The 12,739-nt window shown below is 43.1% G+C and overlaps 1 protein-coding gene across 6 annotated transcripts in view; it reads left to right on the forward strand.

Annotated features, from left to right (window-relative positions):
• Nucleotides 1-12,739, forward strand: part of ubr5 (ubiquitin protein ligase E3 component n-recognin 5) — a 182,900-nt gene that overhangs the window by 23,843 nt on the left and 146,318 nt on the right. For all 6 annotated transcript variants that reach the window (XM_067982020.1, XM_067982021.1, XM_067982022.1 and 3 more), the window contains exon 4: nt 12,484-12,560. In XM_067982020.1, coding sequence (XP_067838121.1) covers nt 12,484-12,560 — 77 coding nt within the window. The remainder of the gene's footprint in view (nt 1-12,483; nt 12,561-12,739) is intronic.

Consider the following 12,739-nt stretch of genomic DNA (forward strand, 5'->3'; position numbering starts at 1 on the left):
ACCTAAACTGAAGTGACAGAACTAGCTGACCATTGGGCACAACACAACTTGGGAACCTTTGAGTAGATTGCCTGACTGGTCTTGGGAGTGGTTGCTATATAGATCGTAGAAAAAAATATATAACTCAGTCTTGTCCTCAAAACAAATTCAAAATCCTCATGCTACTCTGGCTCTGTGCTGCAACGATCGGTCTCGATGTGTCAGGTAGGGAGCAGTTTTTTAAAAAAAACACTGAGTTCGTGTTCCTTGATGCATGTTGGACAAGGACATGATTGAGCTCAGCTAAGATGATCATGATTCAATGCCTGCTACTAGGCTCACACATAAGGTATAGGGTGGTCGCTTGGGCAATGTAATTGAATTTCTGATGCCAAGGAAGCATACCCCAGCACATGTTGTATCCTTCTGAAGACAACGGAAAAAAGCTGGTTGATTTGGCAGCCCTGAGTATGTTTGTGGGAGGGAGAGATGCTGACCAAGGACTGACTGTCGGTGGTGGGGAGGAAAATTGTTTGACTCGACTAAGTGATATCACTAATTATGTAACTGTGGAGGACTTTGGAAATCTGCAGTGACATGGTGAAATATTTTGCATTTTGTTGCCACATCTAAGTGTACTCTCATCAATAAAAACATATGCTATATGTTCTCGGTAATAAAGCACATGAAGTATTGAAATACTTAGTTGTGCTCCACTCTTGACCATCTGCATACTTTCAGTCATTACAGGCTGCCTGATGCACCACGTAATCAGGCTTTGCACTGGGGCAGCTGCTGCCTTCAAGCCCAAAATCTCTTTAGGATTGGGTTTTAAGAACAAAAGAAGGGCAAGAAAATGGTATTGCAAAGTTTTTACTTTTGTTCCAGTTGGTCTATTGTGGTGTAGCACAAAGGGGAGTTAAGACCAAGTATAGTCTTCAGGTGGTCATGCTGTAATTACATCATCCAGCCAGTCATAGAATCAGGGTACGGTAGTACAGTGGTTATGTTACTGGACTAGTAATTCAGAGGCCTGGACTAATAATCCAGAGTAATGAGTTCAAATCCCACCACGGCAGTTGGGGAATTTAAATTCAATTAATTAAATAAAAAATCTGGAATTAAAATACTAGTATCAGTAATGGTGGCCATCAAACTACCGGATTGTCGTTAAAACCTATCTGGTTCACTGATGTCCTTTAGGGAAGGAAACCTGCTATCTTTACCTGGCCGACATGTGACTCCAGACCCACAGCAATGTGGTTGATTCTTAATTGCCCTCTGAAATGGCCTAGCAAGACACTCAGTTGTAAAATCTCGCTTAAAAAAAAGTCACAATAATAAGAATAAAACCGGACAGACCACCCGGCATCGGTCCACTAGGCACCGGACACGACAAAGGCAAACCAAGCCCAGTCGACCCTGCAAAGTCCTCCTCGTGAACATCTGGGGACTTGTACCAAAATTGGGAGAGCTGTCCCACAGACTAGTCAAGCAACAGCCTGACCTAGCCGTACTCACAAAATCATACCTTTCAGCCAATGTCCGAGACTCTTCCATCACCATCCCTGGGTATGTCCTATCCCACCGGCAGGACAGACCCACCAGAGGTGACGGTACAATGATATACAGTCAGGAGGGAGTGGCCCTGGGAGTCCTCAACATTGACTCCGGACCCCATGAAATCTCATGGCATCAGGTCAAACATGGGCAAGGAAACCTCCTGCTGATCACCACTTACCGCCCTCCCTCAGCTGATGAATCAGTCCTCCTCCATGTTGAGCACCACTTGGAGGAAGCACTGAGGGTAGCAAGGGCACAGAATGTACTCTGGGTGGGGGACTTCAATGTCCATCACCAAGAGTGGCTCGGTAGCACCACTACTGACCGAGCTGGTCGAGTCCTGAAGGACGTAGCTGCCAGACTGGGCCTGCGGCAGGTGGTGAGCGAACCAACACGAGGGAAAAACTTACTTGACCTCGTCCTCACCAATCTACCTGTCGCAGATGCATCTGTCCATGATGGTATTGGTAGGAGTGACCAACGCACAGTCCTCGTGGAGATGAAGTCCTGTCTTTGCACTGAGGACACCATTCAACGTGTTGTGTGGTACTACCACCGTGCTAAATGGGATAGATTCAGAACAGATCTAGCAGCTCACAACTGGGCATCCATGGGGCGCTGTGGGCCATCAGCAGCAGCAGCAGAATTGTATTCCAGCACAATCTGAAACCTCATGGCCCGGCATATTCCTCACCCTACCATTACCAACCAGCCAGGGGATCAACCCTGGTTCAATGCGGAGTGTAGAAGAGCATGCCAGGAGCAGCACCAGGCATACCTAAAAATGAGGTGCCAACCTGGTGAAGCTATAACTCAGGACTACAGGCATGCTAAACAATGGAAGCAACATGCTATAGACAGAGCTAAGCGATTCCACAATCAAAGGATCAGATCAAAGCTCTGCAGTCCTGCCACATCCAGTCGTGAATGGTTGTGGACAATTAAACAACTAACGGGAGGAGGAGGCTCTGTAAACATCCCCATCCTCAACGATGGCGGAGTCCAGCACGTGAGTGCAAAAGACAAGGCTGAAGTGTTTGCAACCATCTTCAGCCAGAAGTGCCGAGTGGATGATCCATCTCGGCTGCCTCCCGATATCCCCACCATCACAGAAGCCAGTCTTCAGCCAATTCGATTCACTCCATATGATATCAAGTGCACTGGATACAGCAACGGCTATGGGCCCCGACAACATCCCGGCTGTAGTGCTGAAGACTTGTGCTCCAGAACTAGCTGCGCCTCTCGCCAAGCTGTTCCAGTACAGCTACAACACTGGCATCTACCTGACAATGTGGAAAATTGCCCAGGTATGTCCTGTTCACAAAAAACAGGACAAATCCAATCCGGCCAATTGCCGCTCCATCAGTCTACTCTCAATCATCAGCAAAGTGACGGAAGGTGTCGTCGACAGTGCTATCAAGTGGCACTTACTCACCAATAACCTGCTCACCGATGCTCAGTTTGGGTTCCGCCTGGACCACTCGGCTCCAGACCTCATTACAGCCTTGGTCCAATCATGGACAAAAGAGCTGAATTCCAGAGGTGAGGTGAGAGTGACTGCCCTTGACATCAAGGCAGCATTTGACCGAGTGTGGCACCAAGGATCCCTAGTAAAATTGAAGTCAATGGGAATCGGGGGGGAAAACTCTCCAGTGGCTGGAGTCATACCTAGCACAAAGGAAGATGGTAGTGGTTTTTGGTGGCCAATCACCTCAGCCCCAGGACATTGCTGCTGGAGTTCCTCAAGGCAGTGTCCTAAGCCCAACCATCTTCAGCTGCTTCATCAATGACCTTCCCTCCATCATAATGTCAGAAATGGGGATGTTCGCTGATGATTGCACAGTGTTCAGTTCCATTCACAACCCCTCAGATAATGAAGCAGTCCGAGCCCACATGCAGCAAGACCTGGACAACATCCAGGCTTGGGCTTATAAGTGGCAAGTAACGTTCGCGCCAGACAAGTGCCAGGCAATGACCATCTCCGACGAGAGAGTGTAACCACCTCCTCATGACATTCAACGGCATTACCATCGCCGAATCCCCCACCATCAATATCCTGGAGGTCACCATTGACCAGAAACTTAACTGGACCAGCCATATAAATACTGTGGCCACAAGAGCAGGACAGAGGCTGGATATTGTGCGGCGAGTGACTCAACTCCTGACTCCCCAAAGCCTTTCCACCATCTCCAAGGCGCGAGTCAGGAGTGTAATGGAATACTCTCCACTTGCCTGGATGAGTGCAGCTCCAACAACACTCAAGAAGCTCAACACCATCCAGGACAAAGCAGCTCGCTTGATTGGCACCCCATCCACCTCCCTAAACATTCGCTCCCTTCACCACCGGCGCACTGTGGCTGCAGTGTGTACCATCCACAGGATACAGTGCAACAACTCGCCAAGGCTTCTTCAGCACCTCCCAAACCCGTGACCTCTACCACTTAGAAGGACAAGAGCAGCAGGTACATGGGAAGGACACCACCTGCACGTTCCCCTCCAAGTCACATGCCATCCCAACTTGGAAATATATGGCTGTTCCTTCATCGTCGCTGGGTCAAAATCTTGGAACTCCCTTCCTAACAGCACTGTGGGAGAACCTTCACCACACGGACTGCAGCGGTTCAAGAAGGCGGCTCACCACCACCTTCTCTAGGGCAATTAGGGATGGGCAATAAATGCCGGTCTCGCCAGCGACGCCCACATCCCATGAACGAAAAAAAAAAAAATCATAGAAAATTTACGGCACAGAAGGAAGCCATTCAGCCCATCGTTTCCGCACTGGCCGAAAATGATCCTAATCCCACTTGTCAGCACTTGGTCCGTAGCCTTGTAGGTCATGGCACTTCAGGTGCACATCCAGGTACTTTTTAAATGAGTTGAGGGTTTCTGCCTCTACCACCCTTTCACGCAGTGAGTTCCAGACCCTTACCTCCCTGCTGGGTGAAAACATTTTTCCTCCGTTTCTACCAATTACTTTAAATCTATGCCCCCCCTGCTTATGGACCTCTCTACCAAGGGAAATAGGTCCTTCCTATCCACTCTATTTAGGTCCCTCATAATTTTGTACACCTCAATTAAATCACCCCTCCGCTGCCTCTGTTCCAAAGAGAACGTAGCTACAATTCTCCAGCCCTGGCAACATCCTCGTAAATCTCCTCTGTACCCTCTCTACTGCAAGTACATCCTTCCTATAATGTGGTGACCAGAACTGTACACAGTACTTGAGCTGTGGCCTAACCAGTGTTTTATACAGTTCCAGCATAACCTCCTTGTTCTTATATTCTATGCCTTGGCTGATAAAGGAAAGTATTCAATATGCCGCCTTAACCACTTTATCTACCTATCCTGCTACCTTCAGGGATCTGTGGACATGCACTCAAAGGTCCCTCACTTCCTCTACACCTTTTAGTATCCTCCCATTTATTGTGTACTCCCTTGCCTTGTTTGCCCTCCCCAAATGCATTACCTCACACTTCTCCGGATTGAATTCCATTTGCCACTTTTCTGCCCACCTGCCCAGTCCATTGATATCTTCCTGCAGTCTACAGCTTTCTCCCTCACGGCCAATTTTTGTATCTTCTGCAAACTTAATCATGCCCCCTACATTTAAGTCCAAATCATTAATGTATATCACAAAAAGCAAGGGACCTTGTACTGAGCCCTGCACGAACGCCACTGGAGCAGCCTTCCAGTCACACAAACACCTGTCAACCATTGCCCCTTGTTTCCTGCCACTGAGCTAATTTTGGATCCAACTTGCCACTCTCCCTTGATCCCATGGGCTTTTACTTCTTTGACCCAGTATGGCATGTGGGACCTTGTCAAAAGCCTTGCTAAAATCCATGTAAACTACATCAAATGCACTACCCTCATCGACACTCCTTGTTACCTCCTCAAAAAATTCAATCAAGTGTTGGTGAGTGAATGGTAAATTGGGAGTTTGGTTTGACTGAAGGGGAATGGCAAAAAGTTAGGGGATGAAGGAGTAGGAAAGTTGGGGGAGATCGACGAGGTGTGAATCTCGAGAGCGAGACTGGCTGCAAACATATTGGTGGCCTGAAATGCGTCAACTCCTTCAAAATGGTTTCCAACCAAGAGCTAGGAAGAATGTTTATTTTTTTCTTCAAGCAAAGATATAGAATTTTTTTTTAAAAACGGGCCATCTCCATTTCCCAACTCCCTCTGCCTGGGCCAGAAATGATTTGAATTTTTTCATTATGTCTGAGGCTTAATTGGCCTGACCCCAGGTTTTCTGGCCCAGAGGTGGGAACAGTGTAATTATTTTAATGCAACCTTTAGGGGCTGTGAACTAGGAGTAGTTAACATTTTTTAGGGAGAACTTGACAGGAGGCTGGCTAACGGGTGAATGTGCCGTTAAATTTTAACTCTACCTGGTTCATGATCCTGAAGGCGGCATTGAAAAATATACAAGAACTCAATTCCCTGCATCGGGTCTGGAATCTAGGTGCTGGAGTGTGGTGGCACCAAAGATATATAAATTAGAAAAATTGCAGTGTTCAGCGCAGGGCTGGGAATCTGAAGTCAGCTTTGCCAAAGTTGTGTATAACTAAAACACTTGGACAGTTCCTGCCTGGCAGCTTGTGGGCAAGGTGTCCAGTGGCTGAAGATGCAATCGATATATTGAAACATAGGCATCAACAGAATCACTAGAGTTGAGATGGAACAACAGAGTTGGGAGGACCAGAGGTCACATTGGAAGAAGCAGCTAGTCACAGGTAAGTGAAAGTAGTGAGCTTTAAAATAAATGTTTTAAAGCATTTGAGGCGTGAGAAAATTGTACAGTAAGTAAAAGTGAGAACAGGAAATGTATACAGTTGCAAGAATTCCAATGTAGTGAATCCCTTGCTCTTGGTCAATCACTGAGTTGGAGTTTTCGATGCTGGGAAATATTTTAATGCACAGTGCCACATCAAACAAGGATCCTCTTTGAGCTAAGCTGGTGGATAATTAAAATTACCTGCACGGCCATGAGATTTTATTTTAATTTTATTTGATTTTGATATTGCTAGCGCTAGGTTCTGCCTACAAAAAGTTAACTCAGGGCTACAACATCTTTTGACTTCATATTTAAAGTCATTAGGAATGAGATTAGGGTAATTTCATGTGCTGGAACTCTTAAAAGGGAGGTATGACAGCCATCAAACTGTTCACTTTTGCATGTTACTTCAGCTTTGAGAACGGCTTTCATTCATTGTTCCCTGCAAGGAGCTTAGCTGAATAGACAGGTGCCACGAGGCCCCACATCAAAGTGGAGACATGTTATTCAGTGTGATAACTTTGACTGCTTAGTGGGCCAATCTCCTTTGCACAGAGTTGAGAGGGGGATTAGATGATCTCTCTTTCTCATGCTTGTAATAAAAGCATGAGAAAGAGAGAGCAGTTAGCTTAAAAGTGCATTTCTGCTTGGAGCATTGGTGGTGTCACATTTTATTATTTTTCTGGTACCAGGAGTGGCAGGAAATAGATGAATCTTGATGTATAAACTTATTGTCTTCATTTATTTTATGTAAAATAAGCCACTTTGGTTTATAATTTGTCTCTCATCTCTCGCGTGTTTTTCTGTCCGTCTTCCTTCAAGAGACAGGAGAATGCACATGCATGATTTCACTAATTGGTATATACAACAAAGGGTCCATGTTGCGCTTTCTGGGTGAAACCTACAATTTAGCTAGGTATTGGGAAGCAAAAGTGCACTCTGGCCATGGGGGACATGAGGTTCACTTACAAAAGTGACACTGAAGCCCATTGAATATCTCGTGCACAATCCACAAATTTTGTACTGTATCGAGAATGTATAATTTCTTAATAGCCGTGCTGAGATTATCCTTTATTTCAAGGTTTTTGGTTATAAATGAAGTGTAGTTTGTGTTAAAATGCTGAATTATATCTGCTTTCTTTTTACTGGCACAGTTCATTTTTAGTATCCAGGTTTAGAACTTTGGACACTAATATTTAATTATGTAGCAGAATTAGTAGTAATCTTAGAGCCTGTGTAATAATTGGTCATAAGTTTTTTTTTACTATGCACGGCTTGCTTTAAATTTAGATTTGGTAAGGGAAAGGAAAGACTGAAGAGGAGCAGGGTGGAAGGGCCACGAGCATGCAGTGAGAAAAAAGGTGGGCAAGAAGAGAGCCACGGTTTTAGAAAATTGTCTAAAAAATTAGTGTCACAAAAGAGGGAGCAGGGGCTAGGAACGGGAGCGCCTGGATGTGGGTCAGAAGGACAGGGTGTGGGTGTGGAACAAAAGAGATCAGTAAATGTAAGGAGCAAAATAAAGTTACCAAACAGTTTAAAAGCTACAAAAATTAACACAAATCAAAAAAGACTTGTGAAGTAGCAAAGTGTGTGATGGGTACCACCTAGTATCAGGAGGCTGTAATTACAGCAATGATGGGCAAATGTTTTTCTAATGTAAATTATTAACAGGCTTTTTACAGGCTTTACGGATGATCCGTTTATCCCTACTCTCTCCGTTAACCAATCCACAGAAAACAGAGTACGGATAAAGGGGTCATTTTCAGGTTGGCAGGCTGTAACTAGTGGAGTGCAGCAAGTATCTGTGCTTGGGCCTCAGGTATTTACAATTTATATTAATGACTTGGATGAAGGGACCGAGTGTGATGTATCCAAGTTTGTTGACGATACAAAGCTCGGTAGGAAAGTAAGCTGTGAGGAGGACACAGAGCCGGCAAAAGGATATACAGGTTAAATGAGTGGGCAAGGTGGCAGATGGAGTATAATGTGGGGAAATGTAAGGTTATTCACTTTGGTGGGAAGAATAGAAAAACAGAATATTTTTTAAATGGTGAGAAACTATTAAATGTTGATGTTCAGGGAGACTTGGGTGTCCCCGTACAAGCAACACAAAAAGTTAGCATGCAGGTACAGCAAACAATTAGGAAGGCAAATAGCATGTTGGCCTTTATTGCAAGGGGGTTGGAGTACAAGAGTAAGGAAGTCTAACTACAGTTGTACAGGGCTTTGGTGAGACCTCACCTGGAGTACTGCATACAGTATTGGTCTCTATCTGAGGAAGGATATACTTGTCTTCGAGACGGTGAAACGAAGGTTCACTAGATTAATTCCTGGGATGAAAGGGTTGTCCTATGAGGAGAGGTTGAGTTTAGAAGAATGACAAGTGATCTCATGGAAACATACCAGATGCTGAGAGGTTGTTACCCCTGGCTGGCAAGTCTAGAACTAGGGGGCACTGTCTCAGGATAAGGGGTCGGCCATTTAAGACCGAGATGAGGAGGAATTTCTTCACTCAGGTTGTGAAACTTTGGAATTCTCTCCCCAGAGGACTGTGGGTGCTGAGTCGTTAAATATGTTCAAGGCTGCGCTAGATAAGATTTTTGGACTCCAACGGAATCAGGCGATATGGGGACCGGGCAGGAAACTAGAGATGAGGTCGAAGATCAGCCATGATCTTATCGAATGGCGGAGCAGGCTCGAGAGGCCGTATGAACAACTCCTGCTCCTACTTCTTACGCTGTTATTAAAGTGTGACTCATCATGATGTATGACCATCATTGGGACAGGAAGTCCTATTTGCCAAACTTCTAATGCATTATATATTATTCTTTTATTCTTACTATCACTCAGTACTATATTTGTGTTTTGTTAATTGAGATGCCTGGACAGTTATTTTTGATTTTAGCAGATAGCTAGATCATCAAAATAGCCATCTTTTGAGGTGAAATAAATGGTGTTAGCCAATCACAGGGTGGCCATTTCATATTTGAAAACAATCCAAAATAGCCTGTTCTTGTTAAATTCCTGATTTTCCCGAGGGTGGTGATTCTTGCTGGGGTATAGTCCTGTCGCTGATGGCCATTCTGATATCTTATCCAAGGGATATTCAACAACAATTTGCATTTATACAGCGCATTTAATGTAATAAAACGTCCCAAGGCGCTTCACAGGCGCGTTATCAGATCAAATTTGAGGCTGAGCCACGAAAGGAGGTATTAGGACAGGTGATCATAAGCTTGGTCAAAGAGGTAGCTTTTAAGGAGTATCTTAAAGGAGGATAGAGAGGAATCTATACAGTGTGTCTCAGCAGGTTATTTCACCATTGGAGGGACAACAGAGCTCAGCCCAAACCCATTCTAGTTCCATTTCCATAGATACGCACTTTCCAGCAGTGGTCATCTATGGCTCTTTATAAAAAAAATTTCCCCTCTTTCCCCCTGCCTACTCAAGTTGCAGATGCCAGTTGTAGTGTTGCTACCACTTGGCTGAAATTAATGAACTAGGGATAGAATCTGGGATCTTGTTCGATGCATTCCACTGTATGTATTTACCAATTGTGCTCTTAAATGGGCAGAGATGAGCTTGCAGTTTTTTTTTATTTGAAAGTTTAGTAAATCACTACACTTGATATAAAAAATTCTGTGGATTTCCACTGACCTAGATAACTACTCAGTGAGTTTACTCCCAGCAGGGTATTTCATATGGGAACAGAATTAATTTTGTACTTAAATCATTAGATTTTTATTTTACACTCAGGATGGCAGGAGATTGAGTTTCAGTAATGTTTTTTTTTCTCATGGAATTTCCCTTCAAACTAACTCTCGTGTGTTTGGAAAGATCAACTCACTGGCACACTATTGATGTATCCATTCATATATAGAATCAAAGTTATGTCTAGCATGTTTTCTGCCTGTCACAATTCAATTAATGCAATAATTTTTATGTCTTACTTCAAAAAGAAGCAGTTTGTAATGCCAGAGAAATTCTCCAGCAACAGAAAATACAGGGTTGCAATGTCTGTAGCCTCTTAACTGATGCTAAGAACAATTTTTTAAAAAAGTCAGCAGTTTGATATGCAGCCTGAACAGCAGTTAAACTCTGAATTACCTCCAAATTTGTGACCTTAAATTTACCATAGCAACAGAATAGATTCTCCATTATGTGGTATAACGCTTCTGTCCTTATAAAACAGCATATTATACAGCTTAGTCTGAGAAATATCATAGATCTGCAAGTATATATATATTTTTTAAAAACCCTCAAAATACTCTTTCTGCACCTTCCTGTGGGGAAGCGCTTAGTCTCTGCTTGATATTTTTCAGATGATTGCAACTTCTTGATCATCACTGCAGAGAATGATTTGTCATGCTGACATAAGTTTTAATTCAGATAATTGATTTGTCAGGTGAATTTCCAGTTGATTAAGCCAATGGATAAGTCTTGGGTGAGGAGAGAAAAGTCTTGTCCGGTCCACTTCGCTTGAATCAAGACTGCTGCAGCTGTGAAGCTTCACTGATAGCCATTGAGAATTGAAGGCCAGCTGTTCAATGTTAGTTTGAGGAGATGTGGTAGCAAAAAGACCTGCTGTGGGATCATCACTTGTCCAATTTTGCTCTAATGCTGCTGTTTTCTCTAGAGGGGTGAAGTTATAAGAATAAAAAGTTATGTTTGAGAAGATTAAAATAAACTAATTGTATTGGTTTATACAGGTTATTTTGGATTCAAAACTGCAACTCATCAGAAGTATTTTCCAGTGTAAAACTCAAAGGAAATGCAGGCTGCATTGATTTAATGTGTATGTTTGTTAAGTCAATCCATGTTTTTGGCAGACTTTTAAGGACAAGAAATGAGATTATATAACATAAGTTTTCCAAAACTTTCAACAATTTATTAAAGGATATGACTAGGACTGTTCTTCTAATTTTCATATGTAGCTTGCTGCTCCCTGACCTCTAAAGTGAGACACTATCAAACGTCAGGTATGAGAGCTGGGTGGATTTTAGACACTGACATTTCACTTCGGTTCAAATTCAGCCCAGCAATGAAAATCTCCTGTCAGCTGGCTAGCATGACATGAGTGTGGGCAATCTTCCATTCAGTTCCTAGTGGGAAAAGGTTCATGACAGAAAACTGCCTGTAATTACTAAATTGACAGTCTTACTGGGGCTACAAAATGGCTGTAAGAAAAACAAAAATGTCAATATAGTGCATTAATGTAGGGGTGTCCAACCCACAGCCCTAGCGATATGTGGCCCCCTTCTTTCCCCAACAAATGGCCCTTGAATCCCAGACAATTCACTCCCATTTGTGCTTAGAATTCTTATTTGCTGGTTTGTCCTGTTTGAATTTTGTGGGTTTGGAAAGGACTATTCAGTGCTGTTGCTTCATTCACGAATAAATCCTAAATCAGAACCAAAACCTGTATGTATTTTAACAGAGAAATCAATTTAAACTTTATATGTGACACCCGAGGCTCCATGATATTCAACTATGTGCCCCACAAAGAAGAAAAACTTCTGCAACCCTGCATTAGTTTGCTTGGGGACTGAAGCATGTTGGAATAGATGCTATACTCTGTATCCAGCTGCTATACCTGGGGGCTTGAAGTAAGGAAGTTTTTTCTCTGAAGCTGATCATTCTTACCTCGATGAGCCCAAAATTCAGATGGAAAAAGCTTGCGGCATAGGAGAGTTATTGTGGCATAACTGCCTTCTTATCTAACATGCACTATATTGGTATATTGTTTTACCAAAAAAATGACACTGGTGACATGAGGGAAAATTAAAACTGTGAAAAACAAATTATGTTTTGATGTACTGTTGTTTTAATGCAATACTAGATCTGTGTAACAGTGTGGTGATTGGCTGAAAATGCACATCTAAGAAGTTAAGATTTTTTTTAAGGTGCCTTAATCTATTAGAAGCTTTGCCTTCTAGTTCAATCCTTGTATAACCAGAGAAGATGAAACCAAGAGAACCTTGAGTGAAAACTTTGACTTTAGTACTGTGTGTAATGACAATTTATAGTTTTTTTTTAGCTGTGTTACAGAAATCACTTAGATATTTTGAAGTTCAGCAGTGGTATTTCATGCTGGAATCTTTTTTCTTTTCCCCTCTTTCTCACACACACACACACACACACACACACACACACACACTCTCTAGGATGGCCGCATCTGCAGAATTAGCTTTGCTGTTCAACCAGACAGATTGGAGCTGGGAAAACCAGATACTAGTGATGGGTAAGTATTTGATTCTGCTGACTTTTTGTTTTGTTCATCCCTGTATATACTTAATTTGCAGTCTATCCATTTTTAAAAAGGTACATAGTGTATATTATCCTGTAATTTTTTGATTTGCATGCTAATTCAGTGCTTACATTTTTGGTGGTATTACCAGCAATTTTTACATGTGCACGTAA

The sequence above is a fragment of the Heptranchias perlo genome, chromosome 3, assembly GCF_035084215.1.
Source record: "Heptranchias perlo isolate sHepPer1 chromosome 3, sHepPer1.hap1, whole genome shotgun sequence".
Lineage (NCBI taxonomy): Eukaryota > Metazoa > Chordata > Chondrichthyes > Hexanchiformes > Hexanchidae > Heptranchias > Heptranchias perlo.